Source organism: Notamacropus eugenii, chromosome 2 (genome assembly GCF_028372415.1).
Source record: "Notamacropus eugenii isolate mMacEug1 chromosome 2, mMacEug1.pri_v2, whole genome shotgun sequence".
NCBI classification, from domain to species: Eukaryota; Metazoa; Chordata; class Mammalia; order Diprotodontia; family Macropodidae; genus Notamacropus; species Notamacropus eugenii.
Window position 1 is genome coordinate 344,259,872 of NC_092873.1, and position 27,517 is coordinate 344,287,388.

Sequence of the window (27,517 nt, forward strand, 5' to 3'; positions counted from 1 at the left end):
TAAAGAGGATACAGGTAATCAGTTCAGAAACCCCTCTCCCCATGCATTTTCTGATTTCTCCAATTTATTCTCAGTGGCCTTCCTCCCAACAGAACTGGAAACCAGCAATTTGGGCAGCTCTGGGCCAGTTTGGAAATAACGTCACCATTTCCTGCAAGACTTTGAGCTTCTACTGTAATGCATGTAGACTGACTTACCATCAATACCTAAATTTGGGAAGAATGGGATTTTTGGTATTAAAAAGGTGACATCAAAAAGTATCTCCCTTAACCCCTTGCTGCATAGGCAGCTTCTAATCTTGTTCAATCCTTATCATAATTTTGCTCCCTAAGTTTACCTGATATTTGCTCCAACCCCTGTACCCTGGCCCCCACGTCTCTCCCTAACTTTCTGCTGCCCATCTTCAACTTTTTATTCCACCCTTGAGTCCCCACTCCTTAGCTTACCATAGCCCTCGCCCTCATTATCCAGCAGCCCAATACTGTGTAAATGCTTGGGAGTGGAGACAGAGAGTGCCAGCACATCTCCAATGGCCTCATGGAAACCTGGGTTGGCACCATCTCGGAAGGTCAGAGGCTGATCTTTGTACTGCATGAAATACTGCACATGGCCCATCTCATGGTGGACAACAATGAGATCCTCCATGTTCACTGTGGTGCACTGTTTGATTCTGTGTGCCAAAGAGACAGAATAGGGGAGGGGAGAAAGGAGGATGAGAGCTTGCTAGTCAGGGGGGGTCAGGAAGGACAGATTGACAAGCCAACAAAGTTGACTGGTTGGACTGTATATATGGAAAGGACTTTCTCTTCTCGGCTATACCAGAAACATGATGTGATTAGAAATCAAAGGAAGACCCTTTGACTCAGAAATACCACTTCTAGGACTGTATCCCCAAGAAGTCATAAAAATGGGAAACGGTCCCACATGTGCAAAAATATTTATAGCAGCACTCTTTGTAGTTGCCAAAAACTGGAAATCAAGGGGATGCCCATCAATTGGGGAATGGCTGAATAAATTATGGTATATGAATATAAATGAAATACTATTGCACTATAAGAAATGATGAACAGGAAAGACTTCAGAGAGGCCTGGAAGGTCTTATATGATCTGATGCTGAGTGAAAGGAGCAGAACCAGGAGAACTTTGTGCACAGCAACAACCACAGTGTGCAAGAGTTTTTTCTGGAAGACTTAGAATTTCATTGCCATGCAAGAACTTAAAAAATTCCCACTGGTCTTTTAAGGCAAAATGCCTTCCACATCCAGAGAAAGAACTATGGAATTCAATTGCAGAATGTAGCAGATCATTTTCTTTTGTACTACGTTTTGGTTTGTTATACGATTTCTTCCATTCATTTTAATTCTTCTGAACAATATGACTATAGTGAAAATGTATTTAATAGGAATTTATGTGTAGAACCTATATAAAATTGTATACTGTCTCAAGGAGGGAGGAGGCAGGTGGGGGGAGGGAGAAGGAGGGAGGGAAAAATACCTAAGTTATATGGTAGTGATTGTAGAACACTGAAAATAAATAAAAGAAAAAATAAAATAAAAAAAAGCAAGGGAAGAAAATGAAAAGGGTACAAGAGGCAAAATTCTGGGTTTGGAACCATCTAAATAAGTTAGCTAATCCCCTAACTGCTCTTACTATATTTGCTCTCTATAAACAACTTGGTGTTAGATGAAACTAAATTATTATCTGATATTACTTTTCAATTGTTTCATAATTCTATTATTTGTATGAGTATGTCTCTCTCTGACACGAATGAATTCCCTGAAAGAATGAGTGGCATCACATCCTTCGTCTCCTTTCAGTGTCCAGGCTAAGCATTCTAAGAGGCTTCTCGGAACTGGAGTGAATTAACTGTCTCTATGTTGGTGGTATTAAACTCAAATAGAAATGGGGTCACTAAATTGTATCCCTCAAGATCCCTTGACCATATGCATCCTGACTTAGAAAACTACATATTAATATTATCTATGTCCTATTATATTTTTATTTGTTAAATATTTCTCAATTACGTTTTAATTTGGTTGGGTCCTGCTTTAGGCCACCCCAGTCAGAAGGTTGTCTACCATTCTCTTATTGAGAACCAAGTCCAATTCTTCCTTGAATCCCTCCTGTTTCAGTGTGACCAACTCTATTTCTCCTTAATTATTATCACCCTCAGGAGAGAGACAGTAAAGCACAAGGAGGTTAAGTTTCTATCGATCTTCTCTCCTGATTTAGCTAAGGGTACACAAAGCTCCAACTCTATCCCTCTGAAAAATATTGAGCCACAAACATGATCAGAAAAATGCAACATTAAAAACGAAAACAAAATAAAAGCAAGCTCTGGATTAGACTTGTAAAGGGTTTGAATCCTGATTGTGATAGGAAGGAAACAAGCATTTGTTAAGCCAAGTGCTTTATAAATATTATCTCATCTGATCCTCACAATAGGTTATTATTGTGATACCCATTTTACAGTAAAGGACATGGAGGCAGATTAATTAACAAGTGACTTGCCACAGCCATACAGCCAGCTGAGGCTGCCTTTAAATACAGGTCTTTTGGACTCTGGGTTTAGCCCTCTATCTACTGCCATACCTAGCTGCTAAAGTTCTCCCTTCCTGCATCCCCAACATGGGTTAAGCTAGTTTTTCTTTTAGAAAGCTATTCCTGGGACTTGATTGACTGGGAGAGGGGGCTGGTAAGGTAAGGAGGAGGTAGGTGAAGGCTCAGGCAGCTTCTCCCTTGATACAGCTTCCTTGGTTTCCTACTCAGTTAAGAACATTCAGTTAAGTCACGGTCCTTTTTATATACTCTTCGGTAACCAAAAGCCTTGTCTCCCTAGGCCAATCATGTTCGATTTTTAGGGAAAAATTAGCCTAACTCTTGTTGAAGGGAGAACCCTGGTAGATATTGGTCCTATCACACTGTCTTTGCTACATATTACCTAGCTCTTTTCTTAATCTTCCATATGTCCAAAAGGACTGTACTATAAATGACATTTAAGGTCCCGTCCAGCTCTGATAATATATTATTTGTACCATATATTAAGTAAAATATATATATTAACATTATCTATGTCCTATTATATTTATTTTGTTAAGTATTTCTCAATTATGTTTTAATCTGAATATATATGAAATACATTAAGTAGCCTGCAGCATCCCTGATTCAGCCTACTCCGATTCTTTGAAGTTGCAGTCTAGCCTTTGCAGTAGCAGGCTCAAGAGGCTAAACACACAAGCCTTCCTTCTTTAAATTTTCTGTTCAGTCACCAGGGTCTGTCTTTCTGCTCTCCCAAAGTGGGACGTGCTGCTAGTGTGTGTGTGCCTGTGTGTCTGCGTGCGTGTTCTCTGTGCCACACTTTTTTTATAAAAACTTTTCATGAAGGGTAGCATGTACTTGTGACCAAGAAGGCCTAGACCAAATAGAGTTGGAAATGTTGTTTGTAGCCCTGGAATGGAGTGATGCCAACTCTTGGTACAGTAGAGTCAGAAGGGCCTAGAGTCAGGAAGATCTGAGTTCAAATCTAGCCTCAGATATTTATTGTCGGAGCCCTGGGCAAGACTCAACTAACTCTGCTTGCCTCCATTTCTTCAACTATAAAGTAAGAATCATAATAGTGCCTACCTCCCACGGTTATTGTGAATATCAAATGAAATTTTTGTAAAATATTTAGCACAGCTCTGGGCACACATGAAGCACTTAATAAGTGTCTGTTCCTTAACAAGCTGATCAAACTCTCAACATAGTGTCCTAACTTTCAGAACTAGCCAGCCAGATGTTCTCCTTCTTCTTGATTGCGGGGGGAAAGGAGGGAGAGTGGGATTGTCACCACTTTCTCTAGGCTCTTTTCCCCTTCTCCAAAGAGAGATATGAAAGGATATCATCCCTTTCTGTCCCACCTGAAGTCTTTGCCATTGTAGAAATCCCAGGCAGAAGCATGACACACTACTTCTCGCCCATCATTTGGTTTTTCCAACATTGACTTGCTCCAGAACTCAGGGGGCAGGGGCAGCAGACCCAGGGACTGGAAGAATTTATCTGCCTCTTCAAACATCCTCCGGGGGGTCCAACCCTGAAGGTAAAAGACCAAAGAATCATAGGATCATAGCTTGAGATCTGGAAGCTATTTCAATGATTTTCAAAGTCCAACCCTTTCATAAGTAAACTGAGTCCCAGAGAAGGGAAGTGATTTGTCCAAGGTCACAGGGAGCTGCTAATACAGAGTACTGGTCAAGGGACAAGGTGGAAGGGGTACAGTGTGGGAAAGGACCCCTCCAAGCAGCAGAGAATTCTTTTCATCCCAAATGCATCCCTCCTCTCCTCCTACTCACAGAGGATCATGGAATCAAGAGTGGGGGAATGTCAGAAGGCACAGGATTCAGGGAGGAAGGACTGTGTAAGGAGCAGAGAGCAGGGCAGACAAATCACTGACCCGGCTTTTCATAGCTGGAGTGGCATCCACCTGGCTGGCAGAAGGGAAAGGTACCACCAATTCATAGATATTGGACCAGCTCTGAGCCCACATGTTGCCTGGAGGAAGATTCAGAGGAAAAGGAGAGAAAAAGAGGTTAAACACAGATACCTATCACCACCAAAGAAGAATCATCCTAGAATAAGTTCAGTAAGAGTCCTGGCTCCCTTCCTTCTTTGCAGAGGTGTAGGATTATGGATGTGGAATATTAAATATTGTCAGACATAGGTGATGTGTTGGGGTTTTTTTTTCCATGTTTATCTTTGTTTATAGGGGATGGCTCTTGATAAAAGAGGGCTGGGGTATATATACAGAAATAAAAGTGAAATAAAAACAAACAGTATTGATAATAATTGTAAGACCTTATAAATAGTAAAAGTAAAACCAGTTAAAAACTCAAATTCTAAAAAGAAAAAGAAAGTGAAACTAAAGTCCTAGACATAAAGTCATGAGGGTTTGTGCTGTCTCCAATACTCATTAGCTGTGTCCTTATTCGATAGGAATATTTATGTTACCCTACCCTCCAGTGCTTTCATCAGGAAAATACTTTGTACACTTAAAATCACTACATAAGTGTGAGATATTAATAATAATTAAAATATTAAGTATAATTAAATATTGATGATTATTAATTCCTAAGTGTGATCTTGCTTTCTCCCCGGTCTCAGGCATAAGAGCTGAGTCCCCTGGACTTTCCGACTATCTTGGGAAAACAATCTACTTCTGCCTTATTTTGTGAAATCTCTTATGTTCATGTGACTTGTAGCCCATCTGTGCACAACTAGCAAGTAGCTAACTGTGACTATGAGCACACAGGGATTGGGGCCTCTTCTTCAGGAGAGAGATGGTTCTGGGATTCAGATTACAACAAAGCAGAGAGACGGACTGGATGCTGAAAAGCATTAAGCAAGAGAGAGGAGACTGGTAATTAATGGGGAAAAAAAGTCAGACCAAACAAGAAAGGACTCAGGCTTTCTGGGAACTACCTCTTTGTCCCATCTATTGTGTTTTAGGGTTTACAAACCTGGTGAGTATTATCATTCCATTTTAGAGATAAGTAAACTGAGGCTCCACAAGGTTCAATGTATTGGCCAAGGTCATAGTTACTAGCTGTGATTCTTTTATAGCCAGGACTCAAACCCCTTTAAACAACTCTAGTGGATCTACAAGGACACACACTTATCTTAACACATCTTAATCTATATAACATGATTCTAGATTTGAGTTCTTAACATGGGGTTCATGAACCTTAAAAAGTATTATAACTGTATTGCAATATAATTGGTTTCCTTTGTAATTTTACATATTATAAATACAATGTCTTTAAAAACTTTTTAGGTGGGGTTTATAGGTTTCAATAGACTGCTCAAAGGATTCATGCTTTAGATTAAGAGAGCCTTGTAGATTTGAAAGACTTCTCTAAACTGAACAAGGAGTCCTGTGGGAGACGTCTGCAAAGCTAAATTTTTTTCATTTTTTGAATATATGGCAGTATGCTGTTCATTCGTTTCAGGTGTTCCTGACTCTTCATGACCCCATCTGAGGTTTTCTTGGCATGGATACTGAAGTTTGTTATTTCCTTCTCCAGCTTATTTTACATAGGAAGAAACTGAGGCAAACAGGGTGAAGTGACTTGTCCAGGATGACAAAGTTAATAGTGTCTGAGGCCATTTTTGAACTCAGGAAGATGAGCCTTCCTGATGCCCGGTCTAGTACTCTACCTACTGAGCCACCAGAGTGGGAAAGACTTTTGTCCTTGAAACAAAGTCTTGAGTTTGTTTCCTCCCTCTGACAGGGTCAGGTCCCTTAAACTCTCAGAGATTCAGCTTTGTCACCTATAACATGAGGATGGCAATGCTGACATGACCTAACCTTACAGGCCTATGGGGAAAAGCACCTGTGTAAGTCATAAAGTGCCATAAAAGTGTGGAATTTTTATTGTGTCCTGCCTCTTCTCCCTATCTTTTTTCTGTGTTTGTAATAAAACCATAACTATAACTCTCAAAAGGGAAGAGTGTGAGTCAGGCCACTGGTGATACAGCAGCCCTGGCAATATAACCCATAGTCTCAAGCCTTCCGATTCTCTTAACCATGGAAATGTTTCTTAGTCAAAAGGGTGACTCCCTTCCTATGTCAGTCAGTCTACTCCCTGCCACTGTCACTTATACTTGCCCCCAACATCTATTCTAATATTCGTCCTGGTTCCCTCATAACTCTCTGGTCCCATTCTGCCTTTTCTTCTTACTCAGGCCTCTTTCCTTTTACCTAGTTCTAACCCCTTACCTCCCAGGTCCACCACCAAAGCTTTCACCCTCCCCTCCCAACCACTAGCCCTTGGCCTCAGTCTTTCATCTCCTTCTCACCTAACAGATGAGCAGGAATGGGTCCTTGAAGGTTGATGTAGTTGGCTCCATAGTGACGGTATAGGGCCCGACGGATGTAGGCGTGGAGGTTCAGGTAGAGTGGCTGCAGCTCCAGATAGATTTTCTCCAGGTCCTGCTCCAAGGTAGGTGTTTCATACTGGGCTCTCCAGGAGACTCCATTGTCAGCATAGCCTGGGGCACAAAAGAGAAGGAAGCCCATTTTACCAATTCTCCTGATCATCTAGTATCCATCGGTTCCCCATTTCATCTCACTCACAGGACCTGTCCCCAAGTCTCTGTTCCTCCCCCAAAGTCAGGGTCTCAGAGGATAAACTGTAAGGTCTGTGGGTTCCCAGGGAAGTGTGCAGACCAGGGTACCAGGGAGGACAAGGACAATGGGGGAATACTCACCATTGAGCTGAGCAGCCTTATTGCTAAGTTCCACATACTCCTGGAAGTCAGGAAGGACAGCTCGTCCTGCTTCATCCCTCCAACCCTTCCATGCCCAGAGCAGCTTGTCATAGTCCCGAGATGAGGCCATCAACTCCGTCAAATCTGAGTGCATTTAATATAAACTGAATATGAAGTCCCCAAGTGCATAAACACACACACGATCCCAGACCTTATAAATGACCTCAATGAGGTCGTGTCAGAATGGACTGGAGAGGCAGTGTGGTACAATGGATTTTAGCACTGGCATTATCTCAGGCCAGAAATTTCATCTCTTTGAGATTTTCCTCATCTGTAAAATGGGGATATCTGCCCAGGTTACCTCCCTGCACTGGGAGATTCAAATATGATAGATGTAAAGACCATTGGAAAAACCTAAAGTAACAAATGAAGATAAAATGGTACTGTCTGAGTTGAGTGTTACTACAATTTGCAAAACCACACTGATTTCACTAATTAGAATTCATGCTGAATAAGCTTAACTAGGTTCCTCTTCCCCCTCCCCAACTGTTCTGCAATCCTTTTATTCTACCCTTGTAGATCCCTAATCACATTCCCATATCAATGGTTCTAAACTTGAGATGTTCCCCCAAGGGCCTGATCCCACACTCCTATCCTTACAAACTTTACCTCATACTTAAGTCAATGACTTGGGGCAGCTAGGTATTGTAAGGGACAGAGCAGTGGGCCTGGGGCTAGGAAGACTTCAGTTCAATTCCAGCCTTTAACATTTACTAAATGTGTCTCCCTCAGCAAGTCACTTATCTTCTGTTTGCCTTAGCTTCCTCAACTGTAAAATGGGATGATAATAGTACCTTTCTCCCAATTCTATCACTAACTAACCACATGACCATCTGCCTTAGCTTTTCATAAAACTGATAATACCACCTAAGTGTCTAGTTACTATATAGTAGATAGACAAAGAGAAAAAAGAAAAAGGAAAAGAATGTATTTGTACAAAAATATTTATAGCACCTCTTTTCTGGGATGGCAAAGAATTGGAAAATTGAAGGAATGTCCATCAATTGGGGAATTTGCTGAACAAGTTGTGGTATATTCTGCTTTAAGAAATTATGAGCAGGATGATTTAAAAAAAAACCTGGGAAGACTTATATGAACTGATGCAAAGTGAAGTGAGGAGAACCTGGAGACTACTGTACATAGTAACAGCAACATTCTAAGGATGATCAACTGTGAAAGATGTAGCTACTCTGATCAATATCCAAGACAATTCCAAAGAACTCATGAAAAATGTTATCCATTTCCAGAGAGAACTGATGGAACTGAGTGCAGATTAAAGCTTATTTTTAATCTTTCTTTTTTTCCTATGTTTTCTTTTGTAACACGGCTAATATGGAAAAATATTTTGCATTACTTCACGAGTATAGTTGATAACACATTGCTTGCTTTTTCAAGGAATAGGGAAGAAGCAGAAAGGAGGGAGGGATTTTGGAACTCAAAATTTTAAAAAATGAATGTTAAAATTTTTGAAAAATATAATTGAGAAATATTTAATGAAATAAAAAATATTTTTAAAAATACAAAAGATAGAGTGCTGGACCTGGAATTAGGAAGACAAGTCCAAATCTAGCCTCAAACACTTACTAGCTGTGTGACCCTGGGCAAATCACTTAACCTGTCTGCCTCAGTATCCTCAATTGTAAAATGGCAATCATAACACCTACCTTTCAGGTGAGGATCTAATGAGATGTTTGTAAAGCACTTAGCACAATGCCTGGCACATAGGAGATACTTAATAAATGCTTCTTTTCTTCCTACTGATGTCACATACCTTCTAGAGTTGGGATAAGCAAAGTGTGAGTAACGGTCAGAGAGGTGAGCTATTCTATTATACATGCTTTGGTCTTCTTACCCTTCCTTCTCTGGACCTTCTCCAGGTGTTTCTACATCCTTTTGATAACTCAGATGGAATCAAACACTCAAAACAGGGCAAGATTCATGGTAAATATGGCAGAATCATGGATTCATGATTTCTCCTTTTCATACATTCTGTCTTCTCCCATGCACAAACATACACACTCACATGCCTAGCCTTATCTAGGGTAGAGAAAGGGAGGAAAAGGACTTGTCTTCTGTGTTTGTTTTCTTTTTCCCCCCATCCCTAATCACTATTACTCTGATGGAAAAACGAGGCAGTAAAGGCCATTATGGACAAAGGCTGAATAGGGAGGAATGTCTCCCCAAGTCTACCAATGTATGGAAGCTTCTTGGAAGAAGAGGGACTGAATGGATTTACAATGAGAGGTGGGTGGGAATGTCCTTTTGGACATATGGAATGCTAAGAAAAGAGCTAGGTAATGCAGTGGATAAGGCACTTAGGCCTAGAGTCAGGAAGTTCCTGAGTTCAAATCTACCTTCAGATATGCACTAGCTATGTGACCCTGGACAAATCACTTAACTGTTACCTGCTTTAGTTTTCTTATCTATAGAATGGGGGTACTATTATCATCCCATTTTACATCCCAAGAATGTGGTGATGATCAAATGAGGTAATAGTTCCAAAATTACTTTGCAAGCCATAAAGCATTATACAAATGTCAGTCATTAAGAGGCTGATTACAAGAGTGGCTGAGGACTGGTGCATTTCTGCAAGTCAAATGGAAGCAGGGATAGAAGGAGCGAGAACGAGAAAGAGCTAGGAGCCGCAGAGTAGAAGGCATGTGTGAAAGCAAAGAGGAAGAAAGGGGGAGAGATGGATGGAACCAGATACAAACAAGATGTAACCTCTGCAGGAACAGTCAGTGAAGTCTTAATAGGAAACTCAATAGGCCTAGAATATCTGAATACTGAGGGTGGATATGAAGAAATGGTTTGGATCTAAGGCAAGGTGATAAATCAAGGCAAAGGGTGAGGTAGACTCTGGCCTTGGTGGTGTAGTCAGGACAAGGAGAAAATAAAAGAGCAAGATCTCAAGGGAGTGCTTTAGAGTTCACAAAATACTTTCCTCTTAACAACTCAATACACAGATCTTTATCCCCATTTTACAAATGACTTAGGGTCAAGTGATTTACCAAAGCTGACACTTCAACCCAAGCCCAGCACACTTTCCACTATATAAAACTAAGGGACTGGATAAGAATAATCTGCAACCACACCAAACTTCAGGAGTAGAATAAGGGAAGAGGTCTCATGGCTCTATCTCCACTGCAGCTAGCCTTACCTGTTCCTCCTCACCTCCTCCTGTTTCCTGGTTCCTTAAGAAACCCACATCCATACTCACCAGGCTCCAGGGGTAAGCAGGAACCACTTTGCTGGCACACTTTGGCTGTACTGTAAGCTGATTCCATCCTCAACAGCAACTGGTTGTACTAGGAAAAGCAGCAAGGAGGGGCAGTTATTATTATGGTATTATCTAGGGAGTACCACAGTATTGCCTCTCCCTTTTTAGAGACCTTTAACCCTTGTCAGCTCTTATCTCCCTAGGCATCTTTTCCCCCCTCTTCATCTGTTGTTCTCTATTGGAATTCTCCCAAACAGTGGAGGGCCTCCTTATCTTCAGTCATAATCATACCTTATCCAAATCCGTAGGGGATAGAGCTGCCCGACCTAGATCTTGAATCTTTTCCAGGAGCCGTTTCACTGATGACTTCTGGAAATTGCTGGTGTCAAACTGACGGGCACGGGTGCCATATTGTAGTGTGTGAGAAGATAACTCCAGGTTCTTTTCCAACTAGAAGGGCAGAATCATAAAGTCTGGGCTATCCCAATGACCCATCCCACAAAAGGCAAAGATATCTACAATTCTTCCCCACCTCTGGTCCCAACCTCTAGGTTAGGATAGGGCTCTCTTGGGGAAGTAGGGATAGCAAACCAAAGGTGCTTCATCTAGCTGCATTGGTTATACTAGTCTAGTTACATCTCTGAAAGCAAACCCTAGAGCCAGAAACTGTATTCTCCATACCTAGACCCCCAATCTTTTCCTTCCAATAAACAGGCCATCTCTCCTCTCAAGATCTATAGATGGAGCCTGAGGCTTAGGGTCAGCCCCTAAAGGAACATATTGGCAAATGTGTTACCTTCGTTTGTTCAAAGCTTATGGCACTGGATGGGAAGTCTGGGAACTTAGGTATGAATCTTGATTCTACTGCTCATTACCTTTGTGACCTTGAAACCTCTATGGAATTTAGTTTCTTTATCTATAAAAATGAGGGGATTGGCCTAGGTGACCTCTAAGTTTCTTCCAGCTCTAAATTTGATTGATTCACAGGAACAGTACTACACCTGTGATTTCACTGACATAGGGAACTCTCAGGTGAGAGACCTCCCTTCTGCCAGCACATTCTCTGTAATTTATAATCTTAGAACACCAAGAAGTTAAATTTCTTGCCCAGGATCACATGGTCAGCATATATCAGAGATACGTCTTGATCTCAGAATTCCTCTTGGCTTTGAAGAAAAATCTTCATCCATTGGGCCTTACTACCCAATTTACAAAGAACTTGGAATTTCAGGTAACAATACACAAATCACTTGTGGCAGAGCTGGAAGCAACTATAAGGATTCCTTAATCGAATCTGGTACCACTCTCTAAAGGATGGATGTTCAGGATCTGGGGAATCATCTAACAGCTTTGCATTTGAAATTGGACTAGGACCTGGAGGAAGAAAGTGAAATGAAGAAAGAAATGACTTGCCCAAGAGCATATAGGGAGCCTCTAGGGTGTGGCACATGTCTTTACTGGGCAAATGCTATGCTAAGTGTTGACAGAGACAGAACTGGGGAGCCCAACTTTACAAAAGTGTACTTACGTTTGGCATGTTGGGCTACAATCTACCACTACATGATCTAGGCTAGTAAGAAAGGTCAAGATCAGAATCCTTCACTTGCTTCAGAGTACTGGCAAACAAACCATTTCTAAAGATTCTAAATTTGATTGAAAAAAACTACCCTTTAAATTTAGCTTGACAGTATCCTTTTCATACGAATAATAATCATCAGCTTTTATATAGTACTTTTAAGTTTTGCAACATGAAAATAATTTGTGTGTTAATTGCAAAGGATTTTTTTACCTACAGATAGTCTGTGTGAGGCAGTAAGATTTGGGTTCAAGTCCTGCCCCTGACATGCATTGACTGTGTGACCTTGGCCAAGTTATCTCTCAGTATTCTAGGCCAGTGGTGACAAACTCAAATGAGGGTCATTAATACATAAATAAGGATGCCTAGGAACTGCAGATTGATTTGGTTTTAAAATGTAGCATTATCTATATTTTAATGTTTTTTAATTTATTTTATTAAGTATTTCCCCAATTACATATTAACCTAGCTTGGGCAGCACTTGAGAATATTGTGGGCTACATGTCTGACACCTTTTCAGTTGCAGAGATGGTACCAATCTGCCCTGGTAGAGTTTCCCTGTTTGGTAGTTTTCCTACCTGGTAGAGCTTGCTATGCCAGTGAAGGATCAAAGGCCAGATCTCTATCTTTATCCTATTTGTTCCAATATTATCAGGATCCATAATATTATTGGTGAAGGTCCTTCTGCACTCTTTCTCCCCATCCCCAACCCTGAAACTAGATCACAAATGTTCTATGTCTGTCTCACTCTAGTCATCCTGAGTTGGTAAGGCCAAAATGATTCAGCATCTGATGACTAAGCCTCTGAGAAGTTCCTTAGAACTCAGAGCAACTAGTCCTTGGATGGCAGCAAGAGTGTACTGGAACCAGCCAATACCAGCTCCAACTGTTAAATTTTCAGTGTGAGCATTTATAGTTGGGAAATTAGCAAATGCTATAAATCAGGACTTGAGTTATTTATTTACTTATTTTTGATTGGACTTAAAATGGAAAAAAGAGCAATAATAAAGGTTATTCCTAAGAGTGTGCTGCAAGAACAGTTTCCTTTTTTTCCTTTGAAGAGTTGGTTGTTAAGCACTTACCAGCACACCCCTGGATGGCTGGCATTGTCTATTGCTGGACTAATACTTGAAGACTTTGTGGCTTGGAAGGGCTTCATGAGGCATCCCTGAAGACTTAAGTACTACCATTAAGAGAGGAAAATAACTCACTCTGACTTGAACAAAACTACATTTGATTTAAAAAAACTATGTAATTTAAATTTTTTGTGAATTCTGTTCTTCCTCTACTAACCCTCTTTACTTTGAATTAGTAATGTTCTAGTATAGCTCTATTTATCCCTATTATGAAGATGGGATAAGGATGAGGGCCCCAACTACTATACCTCTCTCCCCACCAGACCAAGCAGTTACCCTTCTGTTTCTCAGGCATTAAGTGTGGGACCAAAGACAGAAAAGGAAGGGGGGAGGGATGAAAAGAGACCATGAGGGAAGGAATGAGGCTTTTTTTTTTTTAAAGATAAATTCAAGAACAAAGATTAGCCCAAAGATGGGGATAATAGAAGGAGACTTGTGGAGGACTCTACCATAATCTTGCTGTTTTCTTCAGTGATATTTGTGTTGTAAGCCCAGCTGGCCTCTACATATGCATTCGTTATGCCTTGCCCCAATTGGTCATACTCCTCAAGGAACTTCTCCGCTTCTGCTTCATCAGTCAGCTTGTCTGTTGAAGGGAGGAGAGGGAAAATATAAACCTGACTCAAGGGAGCCCTTTTCTTTATTCTCCAACCCAGACTTCTCTCCCTACTTATCATCCCCTTTTCCCCCTCTTTTCTCATCTCATTCCTTACAGTTTCCTTTCCTCTTTGTCTCTGAAACTACAGGCTAAGCACAGTGCCTAACATGCTTAACAAACAATAAAAGCTCATCTGATGGATTGATTCCCCTTTCTCATTCTTTCCCCTCTCTGGGGCCAACAATTCCCTCCTTTCTCCCTTCCCTTTTCTTCAAGCCTGACCTCCATCCAGGTTCTGAGTTTTCCCCAAACTGAGAAGCCATAAGAGCTGCCCACAATAAAGGAATGGGAGAGTTTCCTGAAGCACCCAATCTTGACCCATGATCACCAGAGCCAAGCAACCCAACATCCCAGCCAATCAAAACATAGCTCATAGTTCAACCTCACAGAGGCTAGGCATTAAGAACTCAGAACCTATGGATCAGTTTTGAATCTGAAAGGATTTTTGAGCTTATGAAGTAGCTCCAAAGTAAAAGGAGCTGGTAAGGTATCTTCCAATCCAAGAGTCACTTCTGAAGGGCTCACAAAGTTTTCTGAAGTGGGTGGGATGGGAGATCTCACACACATTCTGACTCTCTAGTGACAGGAGTAACATAAGGCTTTTGCTAGAAAGGATGTGAGCTCTAGCACCAGGAATTTGGGATCTGGCTGTTTTCCCCTCAGTCATTACCGATGCCCTCTGGATAGCCATCTGGCACTGGTGGACGCCACTCAAATTCAGGCCAGCCCAGGACCTCGCCGTTGATCTCATTCTGTTGCTGCAGCCAAATGGTGAGAGGCTCAAAGTATTCAAGAATTGCTCCTGCATCCATGGTTTCTGAGCCTGTCAGCTCCTTAAGCACCTCCTGCCAGCTCCGAGAAGAACCTGCTTGCAATACTTCCCTATAATGGGCACAGGGGGCTTAGGAGAGATCTCTGACCTAGTCCATCTGCCTTGTCTCTCACATTGGGGTTCTCTACATTTCTGGTTGCTCTTGTGTAAGTCAGACCATGAGAACCATGGAAATTTATGGACTCTAATTTAAGGGATGAAGAAAATTGGGAATGGCAATTTAATCATTACTTGTGCAGCAGTAGCCACACAGCCAGGTAGTGTAGGGGACAGAGTACTGTGCCTGAAGTCAGGAAGACCTGAGTTCAAATTTGATCTTACTAGCTGTATGACTATGGGCAAGTCACAACTTCTGTTTGCCTCAGTTTCCTCAACTGTAAAATGGAGATAATAATAGCACCTATCTCACAAGCTGTTATGAGAATCCAAATGAGATAATATTTGTAAAAGGCTTAGCACAGTGCCTGGCATCTAGTAAGCTCTATCTAAATGTTTATCCTCTTTCCTTTCCTTCCCCCTACACTGGTTATGCCAGTCTAGTTGCAGCTCTAATGGTGGACTACAGGGTAGAGAGGTGGGCTCCCCACATATATTACACAACCTGCCATTCCTCTTTCCACTTATATAGAGTATCATGCTACCTATCCACTTGATTCTCCCTCTTTCCTTCCGTCACTTTCCCCCCTTAAAGCTTACCTGAGTTTGGCACCAGCCTGTTGAGATTGGTAGATGTCACAGTAGTGCAGGGGCCCGGTGTAGCCTGCCTCAGCACACAGGGCTTTGTGGAACTGGAACTGAAGGACAAAACTCACAAAATACCTGTGGGCACATTTCTTGGCATCATTGGAAGTGCCCAAACTTTGCTTCCATTTCCTGTCTGTCACAGACTAAGATGGTAGGATTCAGGAGGAACACAGAAGAATGGAGGAGGAACACAGATATCAGCATCCTTTCTTCCCTTAAACTCTGGGGCCAGTCTCTAGAAAACTTCCCAGATCTTAGTCCTGAGGTGGATTCATTGGGGTCTCAGTTGCTTAGAAAGCATGGTAGGGATAGGAGGGGTGAAGGGGAGAGGATGGAGCAAAACTGCTATACCTGATGTATGGTGTTACAGATGGGACATGAAACTTTGCCCCAGCATCAAAGTGGGTTTCATTCCGGGCAACAGGAGGGCAGATGCCCTGGTATTTGGTCCTAGAAGAAAAAAAAGTGACTCATTACCCAAGAACGTAGGAGTTTAGATATAGTTCTGGATACAGGCATTTTGATTAGTATAAGGCAGCTAGGTGGTACCACAGTGCAGAGTGATGGTCCTGGATCCAGGAAGACCAGATTTCAAATGCAACTTCAGATACTTACTAGCTGTGTGACCCTGAGCAAGTCACTTCACTTGTCTGCCTCAGTTTCCTCAACTATAAAATGAGGATAATAATAGCACTTCCCTCCCAGGGTTATTATGACAAGGTATTTATGAAGCACTTTGCAAACCTCAAAGCATTCTATGACACGCTTTGCTGTTATTTCTGATTATTAGTTTGGCTTTTGTAGAGAAAAGACAAGGTGGCTGAGGCAGTGTGCTAATAACACAAACAGCCTTATGTCTGAGCTCAGGTGACATCTCAGAATCCCAGTTCTAACACTTTACCACGTGACCAAGGGCCAGTCATGTGAACTCTCTGAATTAGAGTTTCTTCATCTGGAAAATGTGGACACTGGTAACAAACTACCCACCTCACAGTGCTAATAAGAAAGAGCTTTATAAACCAAAATCATGAGATTTAGAGATGGAAAAGGTAACCTGGACCAACCCTTTCATTACGTAAATGAGATGCTAGCATGGAGGATGGAGGTCAGACATGACCAACTGATTTTTACACAGAGTATCCCAGAAGTCTTAGTGCAACTTTAAGCTTTAATAGCATTCACCTTTAAAGTCTTAAGCTTAAGTGACTTAAAATACCAGTAAGACTTTTGGGACAATGTGTGGAACCCTTTAAAGTCTCCCAAGTACTTTCTATAGGCTATTTCCTTTGAATCACACAACTACCCTTTTACATCAGGCACTCCAGGAATTACCATTTCCATTTTACAGATGAAGAAACTGAGACTCAAAGTGAGCCAGTGATTTATTTGCCCAGGGTCCCCCAGCTGGTAAAACAGAGGAGGAATTTGAATCCAGGCCTAATTTTCACATGCAGTAGTTGATATACTGTGGAACAGCACTGAAAAATTAAAGGCTTTCTGGTGGAGGGAGGGCTGGAAGGACAGGGAGAAAGAGGCATTGTGAGAGGTGACGTTGGAAGGGCAGCAAATGGGGCAAATTGGTGGTTGCTTGGCTACCCATGGTGTCTTTGCCAGGGAGGAAGCAAACAAAGACTGGGGTGGGGTGGGAAGAGTCATTTTCCCCAGGCGTTTGCTTACCGAAGGTACCACCAGTCATAGTTGTACTGAGATGGAGTTGTGAGCCCACTGAAGACCCTCCAACGCCACTGGTCCACCAGGTAGCCAAAGGGCAAGAAGGCGATCTTTTCTAGCGCCATCTTTAACAGGTAGTTGATGTCACTTTCTGAAAGACAATTGTAGGACTGGTGAGGATGAGAAGGAAGAAAAGGACAGGATTTATCCTGGAGAATTGGCCTCTGGAGAGGGAAGAGTTAAGAAGAGGTTCGGGAGGAGAAGGAATCTGAGTTCGAGATCTAGGAGAAGAATGTAGAGAAAGGATCATAGCATTTACAACTGGAAGGAAAGGATGCTAGAGACCATCTAATCTAATTACTATCTTTTAAAAGTGACAAAAGAAAGGACCAGAGAAGATTAGGTGATTTGCCCAAAGTCACACAGTGGCAGAGCTGGTCTTCAGATTCCAAATTTAGTGTTCTTTTCTCCTGTACCCCATTTAGGACACTTCTTCCAATCCTAGCCCTACCTTCGGCTGTACTATATGATGACCACTGCCCTTCCCTTTCCCCATTCTCATGCCTAGCTCTCTGAGATTTATTTTGTACCACAGCCTCTTAAGCTAGTAACAGCATGGGAATAAAGGGGGCCAGGGTAAAGGCAGGGTAGAGAGGGCATGAAAAACAGCCATCAGGACTATGGATGAAGGGGGAGTGGAGATCTCTGGTCATCCCTCTTACCCCATACCATTGTCATTAGTAATACTGTCCAGCAGGCCAATTTTCTGTAGATGACCAGGTGTGGAGACGGATAGGGCTAGCACATCCCCAATGGCCTCATGAAAGCCAGGATTGGCTCCACCTCGCAAGGAAACAGGCAGATGTTTGTACTGAAGGTAATATTGCACGTGGCCCATCTCGTGATGCACAGTGAACAGCTGGTCCATGGTCACTCTTGTACACTGCTTAATCCTAGGGCAGGAAAAGGGAGATAAAGTGGGGTGAGCTAAACAGAGAGAGGTCTAGTCAGGCCAGAACTGGACAACAAAGCTGAGAAGGGAAAATCACACAAGCTACCAAGGAGAGGAGAATGAAGTACACAGTTCCTCTAGCCCAGAGGGATTCACAGACCCTCAAAGAGTCCATGGATAGATTTTAGGAGGCCCATGAATTTTAAAAAATATTGTACTCTATTTCACTATAATTGGTTTCCTTTGTAATTCTACATATTTTATTTTATGCATTTAAAAGTATCATTCTGAGAAGGGGTGATCCATTGACTTTAATTATGATATCAGGTCTATAACATAAAAAATAGTTCAAATTCCTGCTTAATTCCTAGAGTGGGAAGTAGTAAAAGCTACACTAATGGGTGCCAGTCCTTTCTGTCATGTTCCCAGGAACATGTTAGGATTTCCCAGAGACTCCCTGAATATATACACCACCCTGGCTAATGCTAACATCAGCAGATAGGCGATGGCTAGTGTATCTGTCTGGTGGATCTTGTTTTTCCTCCCAAATGCCGAAGACTCCCTGCACCCTGTAGGAGAAAGTGCACCTGAAATCTTTTCTGTTGTAGAAGTCCCAGGCAGAGGCGTGGCATACCACCTCTCGCCCATCAGCTGGCTTCTCCAGCATAGACTCAGCCCAGAACTCTGGAGGCATAGGCAGTAGCCCCAGGGATGTAAAAAATTCTTCTGCAACCCGAAACATGTGTGTGACATTCCAGCCCTGGGGGTGGTGGGGAAAGAACAGAAGACAGAGGTCAACTGCAGTATCCCCTACTTCTAACATTCTCAAGGTAGAAAGAGAATTTGATCTTTCTCCATCCTTTTCTCTAATCTCACTTCACGATTCCTCTCAACTCTCATAACAAAGCTGAATCTCTTCTAGCCAAGAGGCAGCCTAGAGAGTGGCAGCAGTACCCTAGATTGAAGCAGAGGACAAACCAGGGTTCAGTTCTATGGTTTGCATCTATAGCCTCTCTAGCCAAAGGATGGTATTATTTATTGGACAAAGAAATAGACAAGAGGGGGCAGAATTCGCTAATAGCAAGGGCTTTCTTCCACCCCCAAGTTGGGGATTTACCAAGGGTTTACCAAAACCAGAATCTTGCCCACACTATACTAAGACACTTGTTCCCTAGGTCTCCAGTTAAGGAAGGACCTCGCATCTCTAACTTGTTTTCTTCTCTTTGTTCTTGACTAACTCCCTGTCTCTGCCCCCATCCCTGGCCTGCCCTAGTGCCCATTTCAGAGTTTACCCTTCCTCTTCTTACCCTGCCCCTGCTGCCCATCATGACTACAGGGCTTTCAGTGGAGGTACTCTCCCAGGCATTTCAGATCATTCAGTTTAGGAAGAACCAAACAGAATCAGCCAGAGGAAAATCATCCTCCATCTCTCATAAGTAATGCCTACCCTCTCCACCATGGTGTTGGTGACATCTAAATTGGGCTTGTCCGGGAAGGGAACCACCATGTCATAGACATTTTCCCAACTCTGTGCCCACATGTTTCCTGCAAAAGCAAGCAGAGAAGATCCAAAATCTTATAACCAGAATTCATGTTACCAAGGCAGGCAATACCACCTGTGACTAGCAAGCATCATGGCTATCTGAGTTAGGGGGAATGTTGGGAATGGAGAAAGAATGAGAAATCTGGGAACTAATCTTCCATTCCCCTGAATATCCTAGGATTCTCAGGTCTGGCAGAAGGCTAGTCTGCGTTCAGGTGGAAAATGCTAGTTTTCCTTCTGAATAGGACAGGGTCCTTTCCCTTGACACCCCGAGGATATTATCAGAAGGCCAAAGTCTGCAGGACACCCACCATAACTGCTTTCCCTCCCCTTGACATCCTGTCTATGTCTATTCTATTCTCCCTCTCCCACTCAGACCTTCTTCAGCCACATTCCATGTGGAAGATGGAAAAACAGTTGGTCCTTACCCAGGAGATGAGCAGGGATGGGACCCCGGAGGTTGATGTACTTGTCCCCATAGCGGCGGTGTAACGCACGGCGCACAAAGGCATGGAGATTCAGGTAGAGAGGCTCCAGTTGTTGGTATAGTCGCTCTAAGTCATCCACGAATGTAGAGGAGTCATACCAAGAACGCCAGTAGGCCCCTGTGTCCTCAAAGCCTGCCAAGAAAATGCCTCCAGTCCAAGGGTCTTCCTGCCTCTCTATTCCCATCCCCAGGTGATATACACACAATCCCTATTAGAAGCAGCCTGTACTTCACAGGAAGGGAAGCACGGGTCTTATGACTGTGTCACATATGACAAATTCCCTTTCCAGGGCTCAAGGTGAAAGTGAAAGGAGTAGATCTTCTGAGATGGAATCCAACCAGTATCTGACTGAACTAGGTGTAACAGTGTCTGTGAGAGGAGCCAAGTCTTCTGCAGGCAGAAGGGAAGGTATCTAGCCTTATCTAGTGATACTGGAATCTGTAGTTCTGGGAGGAAACAGCATCCGCCTCCTACCCTGCAAGAGTGTGGGAATCTGTCATTGAGCTGGAGGGCAGAGTTTTTGGCTTCCATTTGAGAGAGTAGGGAGGAAAAAGGAAGATAAGGGGGAAGGGAATAAGCATTTATATGGTGCCTACTATGTTCCAGGCACTGTGCTAAGTGCTTTGCAATTATTTCATTTGAAGCAGACAATGAGATAGACTCCTAATGGCAAAGATGTAGGAAAAGGGTGTTAATCAAGTCACAGTAGCCAGCATCTTCACTATCAGAGGCAGACAGAAGTGACCAGAGTGTGGAACCCACCTAATTATTAGTAAATCCAAGTTGTGGTGAATTACCTTTTCCTTTTTTTCCTTCTCATTTTTCCATTCTAAAAGACACATGCTTAAATCCAGAGCTTTCTGTTCTTTTAAAGTTATTTGCTGATTTAAATAATAATTTAAATCAAACTTCTTCTTGGTAAGGATGGGATTGGTTTTATTGGCTTCTGATTTCTGTTATGTTGGAAACTGTATACCCTGAGTGCAAATGAGAAGGATGCCAGTGGCTAGCTTAAATACACAGAATACAAAGACTTTGGCCAAACATTACAAATTTCTTTGACTGTGGAGTATGTAGTAGTATGAGAGGATCTTATAATTATAATATTAATTATTTAACTTTTGTTTTATAAGCTTCCTAAAAAAGTAGGAGATGAGAGCACTATGAACAGTATAGAATATAGAGACAGGATCATAGCATTTTAGGGCTGGGAAGGATCTGGGCTAAAACCATGATTTCTTTGTTTGTAGGCAGGTCACTTAAAATATGGACACTTTAAAATATGGGTGTCAAACTCAAATCTGAAGACTTAATCCACCTGTAGGGATCCCTACAGCTGCACATTGACTTAGTTTGTAAAATGTGAAGTTTATTATCTACATTTTATTGTATTTTTTGATTTTGTTAAATATTTTCCTGTTACATGTTAACATTTTAATCTGGAGCAGGGGCCAGTGTTTGACTCCTCTGCCTTCCATTCTCTCCAGTTTCTGATGCAAATGGGAGGAGGGCAGGGTGACCAAAAGGAAGTTTCAGTGGGATGAGATAAGCATGTTCTGGGAGGATCAATTCCTCCTCTTTACAGCTGGGAGGAGAGAAAGCTTTCTTCACCCAAACTTTGCTAGTTACAAAGAAAAAAAATTAATTTGGACAGGAAGTTGAATGATTTCTTCCCTAGGAATCACAGCATTTAAGAGTTTTCATTTTACCATCAGAGTATGTATTATTTCATATTACCTGTTTTGCATGTATTTGTGTGGTATCCCTATCAATACTATAAACTCCAGTTTACAGAAGCAAAGAATATCTTATGTATCTTTGTTTCTGCCCCTCGTCAGCTAGTGCTGCAGACACCTCATTGTGTGTGTTTGTGTGTTTGTCCTTCATTACTGAAGAAGACCATGCCATCAGAGGAATGATGACATGACTTGCACTTGACTTTGTTTTGAGTGAGGGAGGGCTGTGCAGGTCATCAGCCTCACTTCTCCTTTAGAGTCATCTGAATCCAGCAACCACATGGATGACTGGATATTCATCAGGATGACTGGAGATGACCCAGGATGAGGCAATTGGGGTTAAGTAACTTGCCCAAGATCACACAGCTAGTGAGTGTCAAGTGTCTGAGTGTAGATAGTAGTATGGGGCAACTAGGTGGTGCAGTGGATAGAGCACCAGTGCAGGAGTCAGGAGGACCTGAGTTTACCTCATTGATTAAGTCCAGGTAGAAGGTGGGGTGGTGGTGGTGAGGAGACAAGAAACTCCACAAGGGTTACAAGAGGTTTAGGACTTACCCTGAGAGTTGAAGACAAGACTGAAGAAAGAGGAAGGATAGGAGAGGGGGATCTTGGGAAAGATGGAAAGGATACTCACCATCCAACTTATAGGCCTCATTGCTGAGACTGACATAAGATTGATATTCAGGTTTCAGAGGAACCCCTACAGCATTATGCCAGCCCTCCCAGGCAAACAGCAGCTTAGCGTAGCTTCTCGATGAGGCCAAGATTTCTGTAAGTTCTGAAACACAGAAAGATGAGGTGGTACAGGATGTTCTGATACAAATGCTCAGGGCCCTTTATCAGCCTGAATTGATGTGATGGGGATGATACCTAGTCCCCAGAGGGATTCACTACTGCCACTATCTTATTCAAAATTTCCAACTACAAGTTGTGTTGTACTAGTGCTATACAAATCAGGCTACAAAGACTTAGTCCCTACCCTTGGGGGAACTTAAAGAGATGTAGAGAACATACAGAAAGGCAGATAGACAGACACACTGATACACATACACACTGCATAAAACAGACTTGAAGTCAGTTGGAATCCCTCCAACACTTGGAATGTGACCCTGGCAAGGGTTTACTTCTTTGACCCTCAGTTTCCTCAATTGCAAAGTGAGAATGAAAGGCTCCATGGCTTGGCAGAGATCTGGCTTCAGAGTAAAGAAAACCTGGGTTCAGATCATGCCTTTGACACATACTGTCTGTGCAAGCTTTAATAAATCAATTTGCCCCTTAGCAGGCAACTTCAAGACCCTAAATTGACAATCTGCATTGGCAAGTTTCTTCACAGGGAGTTTACACTGATGAAATTCCAGGTCAAGACAAAATGAAAGTGGAGGCAGTGGGGAGGATTTTATTTGCATTCCCTACACTGGATTTTTCTGAAGAAAATGCTATGTAAGCTGCAAGACTTGCTAAAAATGATTTATTGTTATTAATTCAGAAACAAGATTGCAAATATACAGCATGTAAGACACACATGGGATGAATGACTATGAAGGTGGAAAGCAGTGGAAGGAAAAGCTTAGCCAGGATCAGATAATTGAGTAAATCAAAGGGACAAATCTATGGGAATTATCCAAATGAGGGGGTTATGAGGGGCTTGGAGAAAAGAAAGATTCATCCACTGTGATGGCCCTGGAAAAGAGCAGGAAAAAGGAGAGAGAAGAATATACAAAGGTGTCAGAAGGTGGATGAATTAGTGTGCCTGAGACAGAGGAGGAGTTGACTAGCTACTACCCCTGCCAATACCTGTCCCTAGCTCATAACTCTGTGGGGGCACTGGAGATGTGTTGGTTTTATCTGTCTCCCCCCTTTAGGGGCATACAAACTACCCACTACCCCCCTCCATTCTCACACAGAGAAAGTAGACCCATGGGAGTTGTCTTCCTGTTGGCTCTGCCAAGACTAGAGCTGGGGGAGGGGGGTCCTCTGGGGGGGGGAGGGAAACAGGTACCTGGTTCCAGGGCCCAGCAGGTGGCAGTCTTGTTGGGAAAGCAGACCTTGGCTGAAGAATATATGCTGGTCATTTTGCTCAGCAAGGTATTGTACTGGCAAGGATAGGGGAAGGGAGGTGATAAGTCAGACTAGTACTCCTTTCCCTCTCCCATTAGAAGAAGGTACATACAGACCCATAAGCCCCCCGCTTTTTCCCTCATTTTTACACTCTATCTACACTCACCTTCTGACGTTGGTCTATGGGCAGATTGGCTGGGCCCAGGATCCGCACAGAACTGATGATCTTGTGCAGAATGCGGTCAGTGAAGTTCTTCCAGATGGGATCATACAACTCCTTGGCCTTCAGGCCCCATGCCTCAGTGAACTCCTGATACAATAGGTCTGCTTCCTCCTGTAGTGGATGGGAGGGTCAGGGGTGGAGGATTGATCTAGAGGGTTGGATAGTGGGGAGTGGTTGAAGTTTACGGAAAAATAAGTCCTTAGTGGTCAACCTAGTTCAACTACTTAATTTCACAGTTGAGGAAACTGAGAGCTGGGGAAAGGGTAGGAAGCCGCGTGTGTCATGAGGACTTTCCACCTGGTACAGACTTATATTTTCTTGTTCAATTAATTACTCCAGGAGAGAAATGGATTAAGATATTTCAAGTCTACATTTGAGCAGAAAGGACACCAGTTTCTCTGGGCTGAGAAAGGTGGGGTCAAGGATCATAGATTTTGAGCTGAAAGGGATCTTGGAAGTCATCTAATTCAACACACTCATTTTACAGATAAGTATCCTTGGAGAGTTCTAAAACCGACAACAGAGACATAAACATAGAGAACATTTGAAACTAGGTCTTTGGGACACCAACTCAACACTATCCACTTCTAACCAATACAGAGGAGAGAGGAAAAGGGAGAATAGAGAAGAAAAGCGAAAGAGAAAGAGAGAGAGAAAGAAAGAGGGAGAGAGAGAGAGGGAGGGAGAGGGAGAGGGAGAGGGAGAGAGAGAAAAGAGAGAAGAGAGACTGTCAGTGGGAAGAAGACCCGCCCCCCCAGGGACTATCTCTGGGGAAAAGGTGGGCAAACTCCACTGGGCAGGGAGTGGGGGGGGGCAGGTAGTGTCCGTTGAGATTCCCACCCCCGACTCTCGGTCGATGTCTGCTTCTATCTGCTGGAGGTCGCTAACTCCCTGTCAAGGGGCTGAGGGCTGGGAGCCACTTTTGGGAGGAGTGAGCCGGCCGGCTGGCGGTCGCAACCCGAAGACAGCGATCCGGGATCGCAGCCAGGCTGCTAAGTGCCCGGCGGAGCCAGAGCCTGGAGCTCACCCGCGGCTGAGTGTGTCCGGGGCTCCTCTCGCGGGGCGGGCATGCTGGGCCCACAGCAAGCGCAGCGTGCGGGCCAGCGATTGGCTGCTCTGAGCCTCCTCCCAGCCCCCCACGGCGGCCCCCCGAAAGCCCTCCCCAGCCTGCTCCCCGCCGGCCCAAGCAGCCTCACCTGCCGCTGCGCGTTCTCCTGGGTGATGTTGACGTTGTAAGCCCAGCTGGCTGCGGTGCTCTGGTACAGGACGATCTCCGCGGTGGAGTTGTAGCTGTCGGCGAAGAGCATCGCCCCGTCCTCGTCTTTCGCAAAGTCCTGGGGCATCAGCTCGGCGGGCAGGGCCTGGGCGGGCGGCAGAAGCGGTCCGGGCAGCAGCAGCAGCAGCAGGATGAGCTGCCACCCGAACGGCCCCGGGCAGCCCCGGGCGGAGAAGACCATGGTCCGAGCTGCGCTGCCTCCCTGCGGTACTTTGAGAGCGCACGGAGGCTGCCGCCTCTCGCCTTTTCTAGTTACTGGGCGGATGGCAAAGCCAGCCACTGCTGCCCCTCGGCACACCCCCACCTCTCCGCCCCGCTGCTCTTCCTACCCGGCTCCAAAGTCCCCCTCGGCCTCAGGGATTTGGGAAGAGGACGAGAGGGCGGGATGAGGGGGCCCTGCGGAGGCCTGACCCCTTTCCTGCCCCGCCCCTCCACAGGGCCAAGGGCAAGAAGAGAGAGGGAGGGAGGCAGGGATCCAAGGAGGGGCCGGGATCTCTAGGTGAGATTAAGATTTAGATTAGAAACCGGCCCACCAAGACAGTCTTCTTACAGTCTGTTTGACGACCTATACTTCTCTGTTCCAGAGGCAGAGTTAGCTGGGTAGGGGAGTTGGGGAGTGGGAGGAATCTCTAAGAGGGAGAGAAGCTGCGTGCAGTGATAGATACTGCGTGTCCTGCCCATGCCTTCTCTCTCTCTCTCCTTGCCCTAGTACTGTTGGATTCCAATGGCCCAAATCATTCAAGGCCCAGTTTCCTCCAGGAAGCCTTCTTGCCATCTTCTCCGGACCCCGGCCATAGCAGTCTCTCTCACTCGCATGCTCTGATGAGCTCTTGGAGTTTAGCGTTGGAGTTGTGTGGAGTATTATAAGCATGTCAATTCGGTTGAGTATTTTAGAAGCTGAGAGCATCTAAAAACTTAGGAACTGAGGAAACTGAGGCTGAGGAGGGAAGTGACTTTGCCAAGGTTATATAAGAAGTAGTTCTGGAATTCTAGCCCAGATCTTTCCAATTCAGTGCACTTTCCGTTGTGCCGGTCTTAATTTTATGTTCCGTTTATTTGTACATATTGTCTGTAGGGATGGGGTGAACAGGAAGTGTGGAGAGGGGGATGGATTTGGACCTGTGATTTCATTGAGGTAGAGAACTCTCTGTGAAGAAATTTCCTCTCCCAATTCAGAACAGTAACTGTTCCACAATTTATAGACGGAGAGCTTCCTGGGAGATCAAGAGACTGAATAACTTAACCAGGATCACACAGTCAGTGCCAGGAGTAGACGGATTTCCAGACTCCAAGGCAGGTCCTCTATCCACTATTCCAGGCTCTTTCTGTCTTATGTTTAGATGTTCCTGTTTTTCTAACTAAAAATCAAGACAGTGGTCTGAAAAAGGACATTAGTTTTGCAAAGTCTCCTTAAGAGCATCCTTTCTTGAAATGGAATCTCCACAAAGCTTCTCCCCCTACTCTCTCCCAAATAAGCTCTTTAGAGGTTTTTGTTTTATTTTGTATTTTTATTTGTTTGTTTTATTTCTCTCTCTCTCTGTCTCTCTCTCTCCTCTCCTCCCCACTCGCTCAACTAGCACAGTGCTTCTCTATAGAGTAAGCACCTAATGATTGTTGAATAGTAGCCTCAATCAAGACTTGGGAAATGGTGGGGGAGGAATCTAGATCCAACAGATCTTTTCCTCCCTCAGATTTCCCTCTTGCTTCCTGCCCCAAAGTTTCCTAGACCTTCCTGGGCTTGAAGGAGATTAGAAACAGGGAACTGCCGCATAGAGACTGCACACTTAATGCTCTACCTCCTCAAACCTTCCATGTTGATTTGTTACTGTTGAGGTTTAGAGATCAGGAAGCTGGGAGTTGGCTTTGGGCATCTTAGGAGGGAAACCTTGGAAGGGGTTGAGGTGGGCCACAAAGACAGCTGAAGGACCAGGCCTCAACCTTGCTATGGAAAAGGAAAGATTCAGAGGGTTATTTCTGATACATTGTAAAGAAATATTTGAAAAAAATAGCCAATCTCATTACTAGTCAAAGAAAAAGCAAATGAAAACAATTTGTGAAGTACCCCCTCATAACAATCAAATTGCTAAAAATAAATAAAA

General features: G+C 43.5%; 1 protein-coding gene across 3 annotated transcripts in view; it reads right to left on the minus strand.

Annotated features, from left to right (window-relative positions):
• The window catches only part of LOC140528224 (angiotensin-converting enzyme-like), a 39,793-nt gene extending 14,032 nt beyond the window's left edge, over positions 1–25,761 (minus strand). Inside the window, exons 1-20 of one of the 3 annotated variants that reach the window (XM_072645862.1) lie at positions 25,339–25,761; positions 24,086–24,253; positions 23,861–23,954; positions 22,496–22,639; positions 20,066–20,257; positions 19,542–19,639; positions 18,682–18,854; positions 17,872–18,095; positions 17,149–17,293; positions 15,823–15,921; positions 15,424–15,546; positions 14,566–14,777; positions 13,687–13,823; positions 10,817–10,975; positions 10,526–10,613; positions 7,246–7,389; positions 6,835–7,026; positions 4,433–4,530; positions 3,900–4,072; positions 447–670 (exon numbers count right to left, since the gene is read on the minus strand). In XM_072645862.1, coding sequence (XP_072501963.1) covers positions 447–670; positions 3,900–4,072; positions 4,433–4,530; positions 6,835–7,026; positions 7,246–7,389; positions 10,526–10,613; positions 10,817–10,975; positions 13,687–13,823; positions 14,566–14,777; positions 15,424–15,546; positions 15,823–15,921; positions 17,149–17,293; positions 17,872–18,095; positions 18,682–18,854; positions 19,542–19,639; positions 20,066–20,257; positions 22,496–22,639; positions 23,861–23,954; positions 24,086–24,253; positions 25,339–25,599 — 3,148 coding nt within the window. In that variant the 5' untranslated portion in view covers positions 25,600–25,761. The other 2 variants (XM_072645864.1, XM_072645863.1) reach the window with 2 other exon arrangements.
• Between the last annotated feature and the right edge of the window lie 1,756 nt (positions 25,762–27,517).